This window comes from Letharia lupina (assembly GCF_014066315.1).
Source record: "Letharia lupina isolate WasteWater1 chromosome Unknown contig_20, whole genome shotgun sequence".
NCBI classification, from domain to species: domain Eukaryota; kingdom Fungi; phylum Ascomycota; class Lecanoromycetes; order Lecanorales; family Parmeliaceae; genus Letharia; species Letharia lupina.
Window position 1 is genome coordinate 1,204,173 of NW_023502989.1, and position 20,846 is coordinate 1,225,018.

Sequence of the window (20,846 nt, forward strand, 5' to 3'; positions counted from 1 at the left end):
CGATCAGAGTTGCATTTTCAGGGGTCTGGAGCGAGCAAATACCAACCAACATCAGAGTGCGATGTGTTCTTCCAAACCACTCTTGCCACAATCCTGGCAACGGGCCATGGATGTAGAGACAGGCATCATTATCATTATACATAATGCAAGAAAACGGAATATATACAAATGCGTATAGGGTATGAACAAGCAATAGGACAAGTGAAAGCCGGGGGGGTCTCATTAGAGCAGCCTACCTGTAGCCTATTAGAGCTCCCATTGTGATGCTCCTCTCGTCCAGTGTCCTCAATATTAATGTAGCGCATACCGGAACCTTAGCGAGAAGATGTCGTACAGACTTATTTGCCGTAAGGTAAGCCTCCGCCGCCCAGGGCAGGAAACGCCGCATTGTAGTTGTCCCCACCCGGTACGTAATCATCGTAATTTGGCTCGCCTCTCTGCGCATTGTAGCGACCACCACCGGAGCCCACGTCGTCAAGCGATTTATAGGCTCCTCTTTGCCCACCTCCCCTTCCTCTGTTGTGACCACCTCCGCCTCGACCAGGAACCCCCCCTCTGCCACCTCTATTATTATTATTACCTCCACTTCGTCCACCACCTCCGCCACGACCTCGATTCTGGGTGCCGCCTCTATTTCCGTTCCCGCCATTGAGTCTTCGATTCTCGTCATTACCATGGCCGTTCCTATGGATTTGCTGAGGTCCAGGCGGCGGACTATGCCGTCTCTTGAGGTACCTCCGGTCGAGAAGACTATCATACTCGCTTTCGCCTTCGGTCTCAGGCTCCACTCGAAGCTGCACTTTCTCGCCGACCGTGGTCTGAAACACGTATTGCTTATCTGCACTGACTGGCTGCCAATTTTGGATTCGATTTGCGTCACCAGGCCGCGCGGTTTTGTGGTGAGCCAAAAGGACGAAGGGTACATGATTGTCTGTGTGAAATATCGATATAGGTGGAACAGGAGAGACTCGCGCAGCCCAAACCTTAGAGTCCAGAGAAGCAAAGCCAGTGACTTGCCATGTCTGCTTGAAACCAATACCCCCAACTTTGTTGAGAAGAGGTGACTGGGCGGGCCCAAATGTGATAAGAATATTATTTGCAAGGAATTTGACATCGGTCTCAGGCATGTTGGGATGAGGCTTGACGAGGGTCAGGAGCTTGGCGGTGTCCATGGGTGCTATCAGGTAACCGGTGTAGAAGACCGTGCGCTTGATCTCGAGATTCCGGCCGGCTTTATTTTGAGAGTTGTGGTTGTTGATCATACGCTGGACTTCTGAGGTCTCGACGACTGGATCGAGTGTTTTCACTTGATCTGCAACTTGGATCACCTCAGCTACTATGGGTTTCCGAGGAGTTTGCGCTGCTGGGGAAAGGAGGTTGGCGTTGAAGCTCTCAAAGAAGTCACGAAAACCTTTGGTGCTAACGAGATTTTAGTATTGCATAGGAGGTCAATTAGAAAACCGCGTACTGTTTTGGTCTATCTTCGTAGATCCGTATCTCGTCCGCATCCTTGTAGGTATGTACCAAATCCTCTAGGATAGCTTGTTTGTACATCATAGTTGAGCGGAATCGCTCACTGTTCGGACCAGCCTGTGGCTTCAAGCAAATCATATCGAAAGAAAGATCTTTGCTGGCAACGATGCGTTTGATCAGGTCAGCGAAGTTATGCTCGCTTCGTCCCGTCAATAGAACGGTCAGCGTGTCGTTCTGTTTGATACTGAGTCCCACGAGGTCGACCTTCGCTTCGTCAGCATTGGCCGTTCCCGATCATCCTTCAAGCGTACAATTTGTTCGTTCCACCAGCCCTCCCACGCCTTTGGCTCCTCCTTCTCAATCCCTTGACCGGTGGCCTCCAGAATACGCTGGTCATGCCACCAACCCCCATTGACGAAGCATTCTTGTGTCTGTAAGAAGCCTACAGTTTGTCCGTTCCATAGCTTCTGGTTTGGCAACGGACTCATAAACACTGAGATGGGTAAGTCCTACTCTGGAGGTGATTTGGCAGAGGTTGGAAGCTCATACAGGTATTATCAAAGTCGTAGACATGGAGAGCTTTCACTTGGTCGACAGCTGTTTCTGATTTAGTGAATTACACAGAGCAGGAGCGGGAGACAGGAGATGTAGCCTACGAGGCAGCTCTCGGCTGTGGCATGACCATCTTTTCAGGCCTGTGAGAGTATGGGAAACCACCTTGCGCTGGTTCATTGGCCCTGGCCCATTGGTAAAGGATGCAGTCATCTTCTCAAGGCACAACCTTATCATAAACATACGTCATGCTTGGGCCATTAGTCGTTCATATCTATCCACTTGTCAAGAATGTATTTTATGGAGAAGACGAGACCTGACGCTTGCTTGAAGGTTGTTCCAGTCTCTGTTCCAATAGAAGAACTCTAAGGGTACATATATGTAATATCAACGAATCGCTGCATCCTTGCCTCCGAAATTCCGCCGTTACCGCTTTTAGCGCGCCAAGCTGGGGCCTGTGGCGCAAATCAAAGAACCCCGCGCCCAGGGCCATTTGTTTCGTCTGCTTGACAATCTAGGAGCTGCGCATGATGGAGGAGGAGGAGGATAAGAGTGTCAACGTTACTAAAATAAGGGTGTTAGAGGGTACCCTCGACGAGATCAAGGCGACTACAGAGGGAACAGGCACTCATATCGACCCTTGCGTTATATGCCTTGACACGGTCTCTGAGAGAGCTGTGGCCTCCCCATGTCGCCATTACAGCTTTGACTTCCTGTGCCTTGTGAGCTGGCTTCAAGAACGCTCTGCCTGTCCCTTGTGTTTGTATTGAGAACCCTCTGGCGAGAGATGCTCTGGCTAACAGGAGCCGCAGGTAACACTGAAGTGCACTCAGTGGAATACGACTGGAATTCGCCAGAAGACTTCAAAGTCTACAAAGTTACATCGAACACAAGAGAGAAATCATCAAGCGTTGTCCCTTCGAGAACCTCTCATTTCAATAACGGCCATGATCAGCGGCGGATTTCCAGCTGGAGACCGCGAAGACCCCGGATTCGAGTCCCAGTGAACCTAGACACCGCTTTACTGCATCGCAAGGACATTTACAGCCTCCGGCTCTACTCACTCCATGTTGGCTCGAATCGGTTATCAAGATTTCGAGACCTGACACCTCAGCTGTTTGTTCAACATCAAGAGCTAGTCTCGCGTGCAAAGAAATGGATACGAAGGGAATTGCAGGTATTTCAATTTTTGAATCCAGACGGCATTTGGGAAGAGGGCGTCACCAGAAGAGCAAACAATGCGGAATTTCTGCTCGAGTACATTGTTGCAATCTTGAAAACTGTGGACGTGAAAGGCAGTCAGGCGGAAGACATGCTGCAGGAATTTCTAGGGAGAGACAATACTCGTTTGTTTCTTCATGAGCTCAAAGCGTGGCTCCGAAGTCCATACACGTCATTGGAAGACTGGGATCGCCACGTGCAATACGATATTCCTATCACGAGGCCTGAATACAAAGCCCAGACATCTCCACATGGTCAGAGCCGAAGGAGCATGGAACAACCGCAACATAGGATCGACTCAATGCATTCAAAGGCCCCGGCTCGGAGAACCTCGTACGGACGCAGTGACCGCTATGTCCCGTATCGCGGTCATCTCCCAAGATACAGCAGCCAGTACCCCTCCGGTCCCGGCTGAGCATGATCAATATCCAAATTCAAACACCCAAGGAGCGTTCGGGCACCATCATGTGAGGCTTTCCAGTCAACGACTTAGCACGGCCGCCAGGAGGTGAGGTGGAGCTTCTTGAACGTGAGATGTCGCCCAGCGCAGGCCCGAGCACTACAATAATGAAGAGATGAACTGAGGGGTCAATTTGTTGAGGTAGACACCCGCTTTGCATTCTGAGTTTCAATCACCGTTTCCGACCGAATTTACCACCCTTCTTCCCCTTCGACTGCTTGTTCTTGATCTTAAGCGCTCTGAAGTTGGCATGCGCTGTTGCGCTGATCTTCTTCTTTACTTTCTTTGCTAATCCTTCTTTCTTTCCCAACTTGTCAAACGCATCTCTCTTACCGTTTTCAGCCCTCGTTGCTCCTTGACTACCTTCTATGTCTTCGTATTCGTCGCTGTCGCAGCCACGTTCTTTCCAGTCTATCGACCGATCAGCACTCACGGTCTGTGTCTCAGCAATACCATCTTCTTCATCTCTATTAGCTTGGCCAACTTTCCAAGCCGGTTCGGGCTTCCATTTTGCGGTATTCGGCTTCATGAGCACCCTTCTCGTCGTCCGCTTTTGCCCCTTCTTCTTCCACACCTTCAATGGCTTGCCGTTCCTTCCTTTTCCTTCGTTGGCATATTCCACGCCATCTTCATCGCTTTCAAGGCCGCCGTCGGGCCCAAGAGGCATATCCGGCCTCTGGCTATCGTTGACAAAGACCTTGGGCTGATCCAAGTGGTTTCTGGGAGTAATCTCGCTTTCCATCTCTCTTAGCATATCCAACTCTTCATCCAACCCTTCATCCTCCATCTGCCGCAATCCTCTCACGAGTGCGCTCAGACCTCGGCCAGCAGCCTTGGGCAGTCTGCGGATGGCTACTGGACTCCATGAGACTCCTGTTTCATCTCTTAAGACATTCTCCTTTTCCACGTCAGCGCGCTGGCTATCTCGCCTTAGAAAGGCAGGTGTGTCATCGGAGCGAAGTTTCGATAGTCCACCCCGCGAAGCTGGAGTGGAACAATCCGTTGTGCGGCGGGTAGAAGGGGTAAAAAGATCGTTGAGAAGCTCGCTCTTGGTGCCGCTTATGGGAGAATTTTGGTGCATTCTATCTGTGTGCTTTCGATCCTTCGGTTGGGGACGCTTGGAGGGTGTAGCTAGCATGTTGCCTCCTACCGAGCGAAGCGCTTTTCGTTTGGAAGGTGTCTGCAAGTTTGAGGATGTGGAAAGTTGATCGAAGAGCCCGAGGACTTGGCCATCCTTCTGAGGTGTAGGCCCGATCGACGTGCGGTGGGTCCTAGGAGACACGTGCGTAGGAGACGGTGGGTCACTGGAGCGACTTGTTAAGGGGTGGGTATAGTGAGCGTGCTTCGGACGCTTGTATGGAGAGCGGGCTGAGGGCACAGGGTGTGGGTTGGTAGTAGGCCGCTTTCTCGAGGGAGTGGTGTTGTGAGGGGTGGCTTGTTTTGAAGAAGATCTTCGCAGTCTATCATACTGCTTGTACTTGTGTGCTTGGTTGCATCAGCAGATGGTTGCGAAAGATAACAAATTGAGAGCTTCTGACCTATATCGGGGTGCTGCTTGATGTCTTCGCGTCCAGCTTTGCGACCTTGATGCGCCACTGCGAAAGATTGCTCCCATTCTTTCAGTTGCAAGCGCAGACTTTTTGCCAGCGTATCAATTTCTGCGGCAGTTGCGCAGTTCGAGCCATCCATTGTCATTGTGTAAGGTCTTGGATCGATAGGAGGAGAGAATCAATCTGGCTCGGCTGGCTATTGGAATCACGCGAGGTGGACCGCGTTCTCCGCCCGGATTTAGCGTATTCAAAATCCATGGCAATGCTTGGCAACTTAGGGGAGGGGGAATGTCTATGGATTTTGAATACGCTAAAATATCTTGTCAAAGGAAATGGTACCTAGTATAAAAAGGTTTCTGAGCAGTCAATGAGCAGCCAACTGCTCCCTGACTTTCATCGATGCCTTTCCAAGCTTATTCTCCCCAAAGTCGCTCTCACACTTTACTGCGTCCTCTGTGTTGAAGCCAATTCCCCATACCTTGTTAGTCGGACTCGTTTCCACACATGCCCAGTCCTGGTGGTGCCAGTAGCACGTCCTTCAAGTTTTCATTTCGCTGAAACTTCAAAAGATTCCCTTCCTCCACATTTCCATTGCAGTTCGCATCCCACACCTCCTGATCAAAGTTACTCATCTCCCTACTCAACGCCTTCGCCTCAGCAGGTCCTGACCCTACTAGTATCTTCTCTGCGACTGCATCATCGCTCATGAGTAGCGCCTTTCAGTACATCTTATGCTGATCCGCCGTGTGGAATTAAAGGGAGTTGCGGGTTTCAGGGTGTGAAAAATCGGGATCATTGAAGGATATCACTGTTGTAAGCAGACTTCCGGAAAGGGTCCTTCATAGTCCTTGAATCACGTTCTCAGTATTAGCATACCTCTCTCAGGATATGAATTGTGGTGGTCCAAAGAACTGGAAAGGTTTTTCTTGAAACGTCGTGTCTCACAAGCCCAATGGCCTCATTAACCTGTGAAGGATCATGAAAGAGGTACGTACGAAGACGAAGACGTTTTAATCCGGTACGACTGGGGGGTAGCTCTTGGGCGCGTTGGAGTCCCGAAGGAAAGGCAGGCTGGGCTAATTGTCACCTACCTTACCCAACGTGGACCTTGGGCCATTTCAGAAGCGGCGAAGACTGTAAGCGATATATGAATAGCTTTGAGTGGTGTAGAAGAGAGCAGAAGCTTTGAAGACTGAAAATTGTTGGCAAGGGACTTGAGAAGCCTTCTTCAACCCAAATGGGACTGGAGGTCGTGCGGGGAAGGCATGATGGCACGAGGCACACGAATTTTGTCTCGTTCTGGTGATTCTCATAATTGACATGCCAAAGTCAAGGCGATGTTAGCCATCATCTAGAAAATTACTTGTCAAGATACAGTTGCTACCTTTTGAGGTGATGAGGATGAGGTCCACTACTCTAACAATGGTATCGACAACTCGCAGCCTCAGTTGGACTTGCTGCCTACTCTGCCTGAAACTCCGGTGGAATCAGCTCGTCTATCTCGCAATATATAAACCCATGAGTCCCAGCCATCCCAATCATAATTACTCCCCTTCCTCTCATATATCCGGCAGCCTCTACGTAGAGTCAACGAACAACGACTGCCCGCCTTTCATCGAGCCTCGCTCTCAACAAAGTTTTATATCATGACAACGGCTTTCGAACACACAGAACTCTTTGGCGGAGCCATCACAGCTAATATACCCTCCAACTTTGCCGATGTCAGGTAAGACAGATCACTATGTCATCTCACTGCCTTCACCTTGGAGAATCTCACGGTCGTCAAACCCATCCATGGTTATCTCTTTCCCAAGTCTCTTTCTTGCCGGTCCGATGAGCAGCTACTTACGTAGAGATTTCTGCAATTCCTATCTCACAGTACAAGAACCACCATTGATGCTTCGGCCAATTTCTTCACTGTTTGCATCAGCTAACCCTCGTTTTTCTGACAGCAACATTCGCCAAGTTCCAGACAATCAAGAAGCCTACCTCGACAAAAACGGCTTCATATCCCTGACTTTCGATATCACTGAACGAGTCTCTCACCTTTCAACTGACAAAGAAGCTCTGGAATACCACTTCGCTGATATCGTTGCGGAAAAAGATACTAAGAGCATGAGGTCCATTGTTGAAAACGCAGAGCTGCCTAACTTCCCGTAAGCTTTCGTCTTCTTCCACTTTCTGGTATGCGTGGAATTTTCTTCTATCATGAATACATAGAATATACCTGATGATGCTCCTGTTCATTCATCTTACTTGGAACTTTCCTGACCCCGCTTGTTCCCCCACAGACCTCCCACACCCGTTCTTGCTCTCACAGCAATCACCAAACCTCCTGCTTCGACCGTAGCTGCAAATTCTCTCACCCCTACTCATACCGACATCTATTTCACTCTCATCCGGCTGGTGGAGCAGAGCACGGATATAGTCATCACTTTGAACACACCCCATCTCGCTAGTGAGGCGGAGGGCCAGATACCAAATGAGACAGAAACCGGGACACTATACGGGGAGACCGAACAGGAAGTAGGAAATATGTACCACCAGATTGTGACGAGCTTCGCGATCAAAGACTGGGGACTGTTCAGCGGCGAGTAAGTTGAGAACATAAGGCTGGAAGTATCTTAGATGGACGATACGGTAATTGCCACCCTTGTTAAATATTCAGGGCGAGGGAGAGCGGAGTATGAATGACCATGGTGCCTAGAGAGTGCCGATATGCACGGTACAACGCCCACAATGCACTATACAGAGACGTGCTCAGCAAGCTCAGGTTTCTAGATTCAGAAAATCCAACTTCCTGACCACAAAATCCAGACATTCGAGCTCACTTGAACTAGTCTTCTCCAAGGCGCTATGTTTTCTAACACCGCTCGCTCTCTCCGCCTCATTCCTCTTCCGCTCCTTGAATTCCTTACCTAGGATGGACATTACTTCCCCGAAGCCTGCCTTCGGGTTCTCGAGTCGTACCCGCTCGTTTTCTTGTTTGACAAAGTCCTGATACCCACTTCGTTTACCTGCCCCTACCCCCTTCCTCGGCGCTGGCTGCACCTGCACTAATTTTCCCTTGCAATTGCCGCATGAATGTTTTGACGGGTCAATCGACTTGCTATGTCTTTTGTACTCTAATCCGCATGTGGGAGACATGCAAGTCCAGATGTACTTGTATGCAATGGTGTAGCTGTGTTTTGTTGTGACGTTGATGGCGCGATGGGAGAAAGCGTTGGTGCACTTGCGTGCCCTAGAAATCGAAGAGGACGTCTCAGTACTCACTTCTTGAAGGGGAAGTGAGAGCGGCAGGGAGGAGAATTACCATTCTTTGAATTCTTTGCCATGTGGACTATCCTTTACGCCACTAATCATGAAGTTGGCCAAGTGGCAGTATTCATGTGCTATTACGTTGATGAGACGGTCTTGGATGATGTCAGCTTTATTCATGATGGTGTGATTGGGACTGAATTGACCTTCATCGTCAATGACTTTCTCGGCGAGCTCGATGGATGCGTGATGACGATGGGTGGTGTTCGATACATATCCATCATCATTCTTTGAGCCTATGGCCTCCCGTCTCCAACTCGCCCTACCCGCAGTGGATGAAAGCTTCTTACTCCAAATGATATGAACACCTCCGGTTGGTTGTGCCATTGAAGCAATCTGTCCATTAGTAATTGTCTGATCAAGCTCGGCCAGGAAAACGGTGCCGAGCTCATGTTTTTTCTCATCGAACAGCTTCCGTTGTTCGATAACTTTCTTATCTTTCTTTGCTGGGCTTTTCATTGGAACCTTGTGGGGACATTCAGCAGGCGATAACTCTTCGTCTTTATCCATAGAAGGAAGTCGAAACTTATGTGGAGACTCGACTATTTTCCTAGGCGAGTACTGCTCGGTCCAGTCGTTGACAACATCTTGGCTCCAGAACGCGTCTATACTCGGCCGGTATGGTGACGGTGGCATCCAAGGCCGTTTGGAGGGCGACTTCAATTTCGATTTCCATGGACTCGATGGAGGCGTGAATGGATGATGTTTGTCTTCGGACTCATGTGGTGATCTGAACTCAGTAGGGGAGCTTCACAGTACTTAGCTGTTGCAATGGCGAATTTGAACAGAGAACCTACGATGTGAGATGGCCATCTTGGTTTGGATTTGCCTCAAGCAGCTCGGATCCGAAAGGCCCATTACTTGGTGGAGACTCCAGGCATACTCCACTACTGTTCTTCTCTTCAGGTGAGATCAAAGCAGTCGTTCCAGAGGGCTGCAGTGTGTTTGATTGAGGCCGTCTAGATTCTCGAAAGCCGGGTTCTTGAGGGTTTGCTGTAGAAATCTTCTTCGGGGTTCGGCTCTTCTTCTTCTTCTTCATCTTCAGCGACCTTGGTAACAGTGCTTCCCCATCACTAGCAGAATCAGGCACTATGAAACCAGAAAGATCGGTGGAGGAATCGTCATGATGATGATTCAGTATGCTTGTATTGGCCGACGCTTGAGCAAGCTTGCTATGGTCCGCAGTAGCCTTGGCTAATCTCCATGGACTGGCTCGATTTGATACGGTATCCCCTGCCTCTATGCTCCGATAATCTTCGCTCCTGGCATTACTGATTATTGCGTCGGAAATAGGGAGAAGCAGGGAGTTTACGTGAGCTTGCTTTAGATGCCCTAGAGGCCGTTGCTTCTTGGACTGCGGCTCAGTCGAAGAGACTTTAGTGAAGGTGCTCGGAGTAATTACATGCCTTTCTGTTAGTAAATCCTCGTTTGCTAAGTTCTTGGTTGCTTTTGTTTGGGATGGTATCTTGTGGTGCTCTTGCTTCGGAGTCTTGGCCAGAATTCTAATGATGGCGTCTGTCTGAGGCCTCAGTATGGTAGAAAGCTCCGGAAGTTCATCGTCACTGTCTAACGGATCATTAAGTCTAGCCATGTTGTAGCCTTGCTCAAATTCAGCTACAGACTCAGATTCAGTCACTGGTATTCCAGTCGGCAGGGAGAAGTTGTGTTTACTTTCCGTTTCCTGGGGCGACACTTCCGCCAAATTGCTTTTTTGCAGACACTAATCTGCGGCAGTTCCGATTACTAATTTGCAAAGGATGCCAGTACATTTTCTGTGTTTATCATTTGTGTTTATCATTATATTGCCTCTCGGAGCATGTGCGGCATGCATACACCCATAATGACCTTCGTTTCTAACGTGAATAAAGAAAACCATTGTGACACAATCGCTGTTAAAGCACTTCGATTCTTGAGCGCATCCTCATCTAAGCGTTTGGAGGTCCAATGGCCTGCTCTAAGGCGGCTAAAGCACGTTTCCCCCCACAGATATCTTGATGCACGATAAATTACAGCAGGACCATTCCAGCACCAACAAACATTGCACTTGTGACATAGGCAGCAAGCTTGAGAATCCCGAAGTCGAAGGTAGGCACACTGAGTATAATTGCGGCGGCTTTGCTGGTAGAAGTGGTGCCAGGGCTAGAGCCACTGCCAGTGCTACTACCACCGGTAGGCGTGCTCGTAATAGAGCCAGTCCCTGCCGAGCCCGCCTGGCTTACAACGGCCTTGCAACTGGAGGCAAGCTTAGGGGTGACCTTCTGAGCAGTCCCAGAAAACTCGCAAGGGCTTGTGTTTTGGGTGTTTGTGGCAGTCTGGTTCAGGTAGTATTGGTTGAAGGCATAAGAGAGTCTTTCGCTGTCGCTGCACCCAGAGAATGCGCCGTACACACCGGTAGTGCCGTTGGCAAGGATACCACCGCAATTGTTGCCCTGTGCGGGATCACAGATGTAGTTGAACTGAGTTGTTATACTATCTTCACTGAGGCCAGATTTGGCAACACAAGTAAGATTCTGGACCATACATTGGCAAATGGCGTCGTTGGGACTTGGAGGTAAGTTGGTTGCAGCTTGCCAGGTACTGGTTGTAGGACAAGCTTGGGGAGAGTTGGAAGGCGTGTAAGAGGCTGAGTTGACGCCACTTGGTGACACTTTGGCCATCGCAGTGGAGAGATTGTCGTAGTCGGACAACGTCGTAGCCTTGTTGTCGCTGCCGATTGTCACGAGCCCTGCTTTAATCAGCACCATTGACAAAAGCACGAAGCACAGAGCTTACCATAATCGTTAGCTTCCTGGAAGTACATGTAAACAATCCCGCCAGACCAAACGGGAGTCATATCAGAGCCGAAAAGTGTGCCCACTTCATCAAACGGTCGCGGCTCAACCTTGTTGCAACCGTATTCAGCAAAGAACGCAGGAACGTTGTAGGATGAGAACTCCTGAGTCCGAGCCTCATAGGAAGAGGCACTGTAGGAAGATTGCCCGCACCAGGAGTAGATGTTGTAACCCCAGAAATCGATGCTTTCCGCGGCAGTGCCGCAATTGAAGTAATCTGCAAGCTCTATCCGAGTATCATCATCGTCCGACGCATATCCAACGCCCATGGCTCGATAGTTTTTACTAACAATGTAAGCTTTCATGTCTCGAACGGCGGCCTTGACAAAAGCGCTTGCAGCGGTGTTGTTGGGAGCGTTCGACACTTCATTGCCGGCAAAGAAGCCAATGGTGTTGGTGTAGTTCGAAAAAGCATCGATAACACTGGCGTATCGGTCATAAATTGCTTCGTTCCATTCAGGCGTATCTCGGTTGATAGATACGGCAGGCTCGCTAAGGTCGGATATGACATAGATCCCAGCCTTTGTGAGCATCTGCATACACTCGGAGTGATCTTGTGTTGGGTCAACAGCATAGACACGGATGGTATTCGTCTGGAGACCTTGTAGCAAAGGAATATCGCGTGCACAATTCGTAGCATTTGCTAACGGGTCTGTGTATCCAGTGCCTCCAGTGGTCGTCGTTGTAGACCCGTTGCCAGAAAAATCCTCTAATGCAAGTCAGAGCTGATTTGCGTGGACGGTGGTTTCGGTGAGCTTACGTTGGTAGGCCACGCCTCTGATGAAACTGTGGGCAAAGTGGTGAGCACGCTCCTTTTGTACTGCCACGGGGCTGCCTACAATTCAGTGCCGTTTGTCTTGTAGAAAAACTTGGAGCCCTGAACGATTCAAAAGATTGTCAGCGAGAAGCAGGAAGAGGAAAGCTAGTGGAAAGAGCATACTTTGATCACGATCGGGTCAAGTTGAGCCACCGCTGACGCCGCGAACCATGTGGCGGCAGCGATACCCGCCGACGCAATTCCCAGGCCCTTCATGACTGCTAGTGATGGGTGTAGCGATGAAGAAGGAGATGTGGATGATGATTGAATGAATTTGTTGTTGTTGATGTCAATGCAAGAGTCGAGCGTGTCCTGTTGTCCTGCGCCCGAAAGGAATTAACAAACACTTAACAATGAAGTGGGAAGGTGCAGGTGAACGAGAGACTCGGCCCCTCCCCAATGCCTCAATGAAGTGTCGCCCTGAGACCAAGAAGACAAACGAGGGTATGAGTGAGAGATGGGAAGTGGTGAGAGAATGATAGTGAGTAATGAGGAGAAGAGAGGGCTTGGCAGGAATTTTGAATAGTAGTAAAGCAAGGTAAGTACTAAGTAGTGTTGACTTCGAAACACCTATGCCATTGCCGCAGAAGTCGGCGTCTAAGCCTCTAAAACACGGCACGTAATTCGTCTTTGAGCTAAGTCAAAATAGGTAAGGTAGGTAGGTCATTGGTGAGTTACCTAGGTAGGTTGGTCCAATTTGCCTCCTCCTGAGCGAGCCACGCAAGCCTTCACGCTAAATAAAGGGCATGCCCACCAAAAATAGACACAGGTCACGTGCATAAGCTCATACGGGTAGGACAAGCAACCGTTGCCAAGTGGTAAAGTTACCTTACTGCTGCTACGGTGACCGGTGGATGGTAAGTCTAGGGCATAAATATCAAGAGCCAGCGTGTATCGCGTACAAGCCGGTGCGGACGTGGCCTTGCAGCCAGCATCGCTCTCTCTCTCTCTCGGCAACCGGAGCAAGAGCTCTCTGAGCCCCCTATAAACCTTCACGGGATTGAGCAAGTCAGCAGTATTGAAAACCGTGATCATCGAGATACCATACATGTACTGTAATTCAGCGGCTGTAAATTTCCAATCTATTCATGGCAGCAGATAGGCCGTGAGACTGGGGGTGGGTGCCCCTTATCCATGATCTTCGCGATGATCCCAGCAAGGACTTGCCACCAACAACTATTTTTATCCCCTTTTCGATTTCGCTGCCCTATCAACCGGTCCAACCATTTTCTTCATTCGATTTGCTCACCAAACATAAAGAGAGATACCGATTAGAAAACTTGGTAGGAGAGAAGGAGGGCATCATAATGGCTTCTTCTAGCTAGTCGTAGAATCCGTGCATCTTGGAAGCTGTGATGTCTTATAGCTTGTGGCCGTCGAAACTGGCGGGATCAATTACCATGTATATCCGGACCTCGCAAACTCTACATTCCGCCTTCCTATTCGGTTGGAGAAGAGTTGTCGCCCTAATGTGCGTCGGAATCGACATGAACAGTAAGTCAATATCGTGGAAGGACCTTGGCATTGTGGGAACCGACTAATAAGTATGTACTTTGTGTGTGCTCTGGTGGGCGCTATTACTCCGTACAGGCAGTAGGTTTGGGGTATGTAATATTGTAAGGTACACAAGTCAACAAATTACATCAGTACAAGCGTCAGCCAATCACAACAGCTTCTGTAGGGTGTGATAATCCACCTGAGCTTAGCGGAAAATCCTGGTGGGTATCGCCGTGCTTTGTTTCTCCCTTTTCTTACCAAGCCCCCTTCTATTCTTCTCCTACCCTCACACCGTCTCTCTTTACTTCCGCACCTCAATCGATCTGCCTGTCATTGCTGCTGGCGATATCTGTCGCTCGCTCGGGGTTGTCACTGGCAGAAAAGGTCAGCAGTATCGTTCACTGGACCTGTTGGAAGGCACACCGCAAAATTTGGTAGCGCGGAGCAACTGCGCAGTCAAACAACTTGCCTGGTCCTTCCTCCACGTTCGTTATCAACACCACACCAGTCAATCAGCAACCTCATCCATCCTCGATCATTTCAGCACTCGATAGAAGCAATCTGACATCGTCGCCATAATAATCAAGAATAGTTGTGGGGTGGATCAGACTTTTCATTCGCTTCTTGTACCCAAGTTTCAGGTTGGCAAAACAAAACTGCACGCGACAGATTGATCGTCATATTCAATCAACCCATCACCAGCCTACCGTTTTATAATCTCATTCCATTCTTGTGTTCAATGGGTAGCTTTTGAGGTAAGATTCTCCGCGTCCATAGGTCTCTGGTTGCATCCACATTCCTTGTCTTACCAATCCCTTCTCTTTGTCTTCACTACCACCCGTCTTGCAATCTAGTCGTCGTCTAACGGTATGCAGGCACATTCTCAGAGTTTTCGGTCATCCTCAATCATGTCGGGCCATCCTCAAGACCACTACGACGATGGCTATGGCCATGAACATCAAGCCACAGATTCATATTATCAGGACGAGCACAATCAAGGCTATTACGACCAGCAGGAATATCCGCAGCATGGCGAGCCGCCGCAAGACTATGGACACCAGCAGCAAGGAAATGGGAATGGGAATGGCGGCTACTATGACGAGTCGTGAGTTTGCACTTCAAACATTGGCACACTTTTTGCTCACGAGCGACAGGGGATACTACAATGCCGATGCCACCAACCAATTCCAACAGGACGGCGGCTACTACGAAGGTCATCAGCAAGGCTACCAAGACGAGTACTACAACGATCAATACTACGACCAAGGAACGCCAGCTGCAGGGCAGCAACCCCAGTATGGTCAGGGCGGCTATGGGTTTGTGCTTCTTCTATCTTCTTTGAGATTTCTACTTACAATCTGCAGAGCCAAACCAAAGCGCCGTGGTCACGATTCAGAAGAAGACTCGGAGACCTTCAGCGACTTCACAATGAGGTCCGACATGGCTCGGGCTGCTGAAATGGACTACTATGGCCGTGGCGATGAGCGTTACAACAGCTACAATGAGGGTCAAGGCGGAGGGCGTACGTATCGACCTGCCTCATCACAGATCTCGTATGGAGGCAACCGCTCGTCTGGAGCGTCAACTCCTATTTATGGAATGGACTACGGCAATGCGCTGCCTGCCGGTCAAAGATCTCGCGAGCCATATCCTGCTTGGACTTCGGACGCTCAAATCCCTGTCTCAAAGGAGGAAGTTGAAGACATATTCATGGACTTGACTGCCAAATTCGGTTTCCAGCGTGACAGCATGAGGAACATGTATGATCATTTCATGACTCTACTTGATTCTCGTGCGTCTCGTATGACGCCAAACCAAGCTTTGCTGTCTCTCCACGCCGACTACATTGGTGGCGACAATGCCAATTACCGGCGTTGGTACTTTGCGGCACATCTAGATCTGGACGATGCAGTTGGATTCGCAAACATGAAACTTGGCAAGGCTAACCGACGGACTCGCAAAGCACGGAAGGCAGCGAAGAAAGCAGCCTCGAAGGAACCTGAGAATGAGGACCAGACGCTCGAGAGCCTCGAGGGCGATAACAGTCTGGAGGCTGCAGAGTACCGATGGAAGACACGCATGAACCGTATGTCACAGCACGATCGTGTCCGGCAAGTGGCTTTATATCTGCTTTGCTGGGGTGAAGCCAATCAGGTCCGCTTTATGCCCGAATGTCTGTGCTTTATCTACAAGTGTGCCCTCGACTATCTTGCGACTCCCGAATGTCAAAATCGAGTGGAACCAATTGAGGAGTTCACCTACCTCAATACTGTTATTACCCCATTGTACCAGTACTGCCGAGATCAAGGGTACGAGATTCTGGATGGCAAGTATGTCCGACGGGAGAAAGATCACAGCAGCGTCATCGGTTACGATGACATCAACCAACTTTTCTGGTATCCTGAAGGCATTGAAAGGATCGTTATGGAAGACAAGACCAGACTCGTGGATTTCCCAGCCGGGGAGCGCTATCTCAAGCTCAGCCAGGTGACGTGGAAGAAGGTGTTCTTCAAGACTTACAAGGAAACAAGATCTTGGTTCCACTTACTCGTCAATTTCAATCGCATCTGGGTCATCCATCTGACCGCTTTCTGGTTCTACACTTCCCACAACTCGCCAACATTTTATACCAAGCACTACCAACAGCAACTAAACAATCCACCGAAGCCTGCAGCTAATTGGTCCGCTGTTGCACTCGGAGGTACACTTGCTTCTTTGATCATGATCCTTGCTACCGTCGCTGAATGGATGTACGTTCCGCGTCGATGGGCTGGCGCGCAGCATCTGACAAAGCGTCTGTTTTTCCTGATCGGCATCTTCGTCATTAACATCGCGCCCAGTGTTTACATCTTCGGCGTCAGCGACTCAACTAAGATCGCCCATATCCTCGGTGTTATTCAGTTCTTCGTCGCCCTTGCAACGTTCGTCTTCTTCGCCTTCATGCCACTTGGTGGCCTGTTTGGTAGCTACATGAAGAAAAACTCCCGGCAATACGTGGCGAGTCAGACCTTCACGGCAAGCTTTCCTCACCTAAAGGGCAATGACATGTGGATGTCTTATGGTCTCTGGGTTCTGGTGTTCACAGCCAAACTCTCTGAGTCCTACTTCTTCCTGACATTGTCGTTCCGTGACCCTATTCGCATTCTGTCCGAGATGAAGATCAGCAGATGCGTGGGTGATAAAATCATTGGCGACGTTCTGTGCAAACAGCAACCAAGGATCACGCTCGGTCTTATGTTTGTCACTGACATCTGTCTGTTCTTCCTCGACACATATCTTTGGTACATCATCTTCAATTGTGTATTCTCCGTGGCTCGGTCTTTTTACCTAGGTGTTTCCATCTGGACTCCTTGGAGAAACATCTTTTCTCGCCTGCCAAAACGAGTCTACTCTAAGATCCTTGCAACGACCGACATGGAAATCAAATACAAGCCTAAGGTGCTGATATCTCAGATCTGGAACGCCATAGTGATCTCCATGTATCGAGAGCACCTCCTGGCCATCGATCATGTCCAAAAGCTGCTTTACCACCAGGTGCCTTCGGAACAGGAAGGCAAGAGGACCTTACGTGCACCGACATTCTTTGTGTCTCAAGAGGACCATTCATTCAAGACGGAATTCTTTCCAACACAGAGCGAGGCCGAACGCCGCATCTCATTCTTTGCCCAATCGCTGTCCACGCCCATCCCGGAGCCGTTGCCCGTTGATAACATGCCAACTTTCACCGTGCTGATTCCCCACTACGGTGAGAAGATCCTTCTTTCTCTGCGGGAAATTATCCGCGAAGACGAGCCCTACTCAAGAGTGACTCTACTCGAATACCTCAAGCAGTTGCATCCCCACGAATGGGACTGTTTCGTCAAGGACACCAAGATTCTAGCTGATGAGACATCTCAATTCAACGGAGACTATGAGAAATCCGAGAAGGATACTGCTAAGAGCAAGATTGACGATCTTCCCTTCTACTGCATCGGTTTCAAATCGGCTGCTCCGGAGTATACCCTGCGGACCCGGATCTGGGCTTCATTGCGCTCTCAAACGCTTTACCGTACAATCTCTGGATTCATGAACTACAGCCGTGCAATCAAACTACTTTACCGTGTCGAAAATCCCGAGGTCGTGCAAATGTTTGGAGGCAATTCGGAAAAACTAGAGCGCGAATTGGAGCGCATGGCTCGCCGAAAGTTCAAGATCGTTGTTTCTATGCAGCGATATGCCAAGTTCAACAAGGAAGAGCGCGAGAACACGGAGTTCCTCCTCAGAGCCTACCCTGACCTGCAAATTGCGTATCTTGACGAGGAACCTCCTGTCAATGAAGGTGAAGAGCCGCGTCTCTACTCGGCTTTGATTGACGGCCACTCTGAGCTCATGGACAATGGCATGCGTCGTCCCAAGTTTCGGATACAGCTGTCTGGCAACCCAATCCTGGGAGACGGCAAATCGGACAACCAAAATCATGCACTAATATTTTATCGCGGAGAATACATTCAGTTGATCGACGCTAATCAAGACAACTATCTCGAAGAATGTTTGAAGATCCGTAGTGTGCTTGCTGAGTTCGAAGAGATGACCACTGACAACGTCTCCCCATACTCCCCCGGTGTGCCAGCTAGCGATGTCGCCCCTGTTGCTATCCTTGGTGCTCGTGAATACATCTTTTCCGAGAACATTGGTATCTTAGGAGATGTCGCTGCCGGAAAGGAACAGACTTTCGGTACTCTTTTCTCGCGAACTCTGGCCCAGATTGGTGGAAAATTGCATTACGGTCACCCCGATTTCCTCAATGGTATCTTTATGAGTACTCGGGGTGGTGTCTCCAAGGCGCAAAAAGGCCTGCACCTAAACGAAGATATTTACGCTGGTATGAATGCTCTGCTTCGGGGTGGGCGCATAAAGCACTGTGAATATTACCAATGTGGAAAGGGTCGTGATCTTGGGTTTGGATCCATCTTGAACTTCACAACAAAGATCGGTACTGGTATGGGCGAGCAAATGCTCTCCAGGGAGTACTATTACCTTGGCACTCAGCTTCCGCTGGACCGATTCCTCTCGTTCTACTACGCCCATCCTGGTTTCCACATCAACAATCTGTTCATCATCTCATCGCTTCAGATGTTCATGATCTGTTTGATTAACATCGGAGCTCTCCGCCACGAAACCATCATTTGCAGGTACGACAGGAATAAGCCTATCACTGATCCTTTGAAGCCCACCGGATGCGCCAACCTTGTTCCCATCCTCGACTGGGTGTACCGCTGCGTTGTCTCCATTTTCATCGTGTTTTTCATCTCGTTCATACCTCTCATTGTACAGGAGCTTACAGAACGAGGATTTTGGCGTGCAGCTACTCGGTTGTCCAAACACTTCTCATCCTTCTCGCCTCTGTTCGAAGTGTTTGTTTGCCAGATCTACGCCAGCTCCCTCAGTCAGGACCTTTCTTACGGCGGTGCGCGCTACATAGGAACCGGCCGTGGATTTGCAACCGCTCGCATTCCCTTCGGCGTCCTATACTCGAGATTCGCTGGTCCCTCAATCTACTTAGGTTCGCGACTCTTAATGATGTTGCTATTCGCCACCTTGACCATCTGGGGAATTGAGCTGATATACTTCTGGGTGTCCTTACTCGCCTTCTGCGTCTGTCCCTTCCTCTTCAACCCTCACCAGTTTTCGTGGAACGACTTCTTCATTGACTACCGTGACTTCCTAAGATGGCTGTCTCGCGGCAATTCCAGATCTCATGCATCCTCGTGGATTGCCTTTTGCCGCCTATCGCGAACTCGTCTCACTGGTTACAAGCGAAAAGCACTCGGAGAACCATCATCGAAGCTCTCTGGCGACGCACCACGTGCTCATTTCACCAACATTTTCTTCAGTGAAATCATCAGTCCATTGCTACTTGTGGGCTCAACGCTGATTCCTTACCTTTTCATTAACGCACAAACTGGCGTTAAAGACACTACGGCCACCAATTCCCTGATTCGGGTCGCCGCTGTTGCGTTTGCGCCAATCGCAATAAACGCTGGAGTCTTGGCAGGTCTTTTTGGAATGGCTTGCTGCATGGGACCCCTCCTCAGCATGTGCTGCAAAAAGTTTGGATCAGTCCTCGCTGCCATTGCTCATGGTATAGCTGTCATCGTGCTTCTCGCTTTCTTTGAAGTCATGTTCTTCCTCGAGGGATTTGTATTCGCGAAGGCGCTGCTTGGCATGATTGCAGTCGTTGCGCTCCAGAGATTCATCCTGAAGCTAATAATTGCCCTTGCTCTTACTCGTGAGTTCAAGTCCGATTCTTCGAACATTGCTTGGTGGACTGGGAAATGGTACAATATGGGATGGCACTCGCTCTCTCAGCCTGGGAGAGAATTTCTCTGCAAGATCACCGAACTCGGCCTCTTTGCAGCAGACTTTATCCTTGGGCACCTACTCCTCTTCATAATGCTTCCGGTCATTGCATTGCCGTACATCGACAAAATCCACTCCGTCATGCTTTTCTGGCTTCGACCAAGGTAAGTCTTTCCAGAGTTCGAATTTGGAGCTGCGAAATGTTAATATTTCTCCAGTCGTCAAATCCGACCTCCAATCTACTCACTAAAGCAATCGAAGCTACGCAAGCGTAGAGTCATCCGCTTCGCCATGCTCTACTTCTTCATGTTCATCATATTCATGGCTTTGATCGTCGGACCAATTGTCGCTGGGAAGTACCTCGGCAACCTGAGTATTCCCCTGCAACTCATGCAACCCACTGGCCTCAACAACAATGACACCAGTAACCGAGTGACGGGCTCTGCCCTCAACGGGCTGGGTGCCGCGGCGAGTGCGAGTGCAAGTGCAGCGGCAACATCTTCGTCATCCTCGTAATGACCGTGGCAATTGCTTGAAAGCAACAAGATTGACGATTCATTAAAAAATTGTACAAATACTTCACTCGGCCTGAGGCTTGTCTCCGTATCCGGCAGACTAATGACAGCATATCAATCGGAGTGTTGTCTGTCTCCTGGCTGGGGGACCTGGGCGCATGGGATAGATGATGTCACTCGTTTGGTGCTCTCTGCACATGATTGTACTCTTCCAGCAACCTTGCATTTCTACACGTTGCGGCAGCGGAAGATTAGCTTTACTAGTTGGTAATG

At 49.5% G+C, this 20,846-nt stretch overlaps 8 protein-coding genes across 8 annotated transcripts; 3 read left to right on the forward strand and 5 right to left on the reverse strand.

Moving 5' to 3' along the window:
• Positions 1–338: 338 nt before the first annotated feature.
• HO133_005166 (uncharacterized protein) lies at positions 339–2,238 on the reverse strand (the record flags this gene model as incomplete). The annotated part of the gene is made up of 5 exons (XM_037296078.1): positions 339–1,419; positions 1,469–1,737; positions 1,785–1,966; positions 2,023–2,070; positions 2,130–2,238. 5 exons carry the CDS (start codon positions 2,236–2,238, stop codon positions 339–341), a joined length of 1,689 nt encoding a protein of 562 aa, XP_037148776.1.
• A 314-nt stretch (positions 2,239–2,552) lies between these two features.
• On the forward strand, positions 2,553–3,661 carry HO133_005167 (uncharacterized protein; the record flags this gene model as incomplete). The annotated part of the gene is made up of 2 exons (XM_037296079.1): positions 2,553–2,784; positions 2,838–3,661. 2 exons carry the CDS (start codon positions 2,553–2,555, stop codon positions 3,659–3,661), a joined length of 1,056 nt encoding a protein of 351 aa, XP_037148777.1.
• Positions 3,662–3,878: 217 nt separating this feature from the next.
• HO133_005168 (uncharacterized protein) lies at positions 3,879–5,401 on the reverse strand (the record flags this gene model as incomplete). Its single annotated transcript, XM_037296080.1, has 2 exons — positions 3,879–5,191; positions 5,245–5,401. The coding sequence occupies 2 exons, from the start codon at positions 5,399–5,401 to the stop codon at positions 3,879–3,881; spliced, it is 1,470 nt and encodes a 489-aa protein (XP_037148778.1).
• A 337-nt stretch (positions 5,402–5,738) lies between these two features.
• On the reverse strand, positions 5,739–6,373 carry HO133_005169 (uncharacterized protein; the record flags this gene model as incomplete). The annotated part of the gene is made up of 2 exons (XM_037296081.1): positions 5,739–5,972; positions 6,353–6,373. The coding sequence occupies 2 exons, from the start codon at positions 6,371–6,373 to the stop codon at positions 5,739–5,741; spliced, it is 255 nt and encodes an 84-aa protein (XP_037148779.1).
• Positions 6,374–6,902: 529 nt separating this feature from the next.
• Positions 6,903–7,854, forward strand: HO133_005170 (uncharacterized protein; the record flags this gene model as incomplete). Its single annotated transcript, XM_037296082.1, has 3 exons — positions 6,903–6,982; positions 7,209–7,412; positions 7,548–7,854. The coding sequence occupies 3 exons, from the start codon at positions 6,903–6,905 to the stop codon at positions 7,852–7,854; spliced, it is 591 nt and encodes a 196-aa protein (XP_037148780.1).
• Positions 7,855–8,025: 171 nt separating this feature from the next.
• HO133_005171 (uncharacterized protein) lies at positions 8,026–10,165 on the reverse strand (the record flags this gene model as incomplete). Its single annotated transcript, XM_037296083.1, has 3 exons — positions 8,026–8,497; positions 8,570–9,322; positions 9,372–10,165. The coding sequence occupies 3 exons, from the start codon at positions 10,163–10,165 to the stop codon at positions 8,026–8,028; spliced, it is 2,019 nt and encodes a 672-aa protein (XP_037148781.1).
• Positions 10,166–10,580: 415 nt separating this feature from the next.
• On the reverse strand, positions 10,581–12,438 carry HO133_005172 (uncharacterized protein; the record flags this gene model as incomplete). The annotated part of the gene is made up of 5 exons (XM_037296084.1): positions 10,581–11,299; positions 11,347–12,114; positions 12,166–12,191; positions 12,245–12,282; positions 12,346–12,438. The coding sequence occupies 5 exons, from the start codon at positions 12,436–12,438 to the stop codon at positions 10,581–10,583; spliced, it is 1,644 nt and encodes a 547-aa protein (XP_037148782.1).
• Positions 12,439–14,627: 2,189 nt separating this feature from the next.
• Positions 14,628–20,574, forward strand: HO133_005173 (uncharacterized protein; the record flags this gene model as incomplete). The annotated part of the gene is made up of 4 exons (XM_037296085.1): positions 14,628–14,824; positions 14,874–15,035; positions 15,084–20,222; positions 20,277–20,574. 4 exons carry the CDS (start codon positions 14,628–14,630, stop codon positions 20,572–20,574), a joined length of 5,796 nt encoding a protein of 1,931 aa, XP_037148783.1.
• Positions 20,575–20,846: the final 272 nt, after the last annotated feature.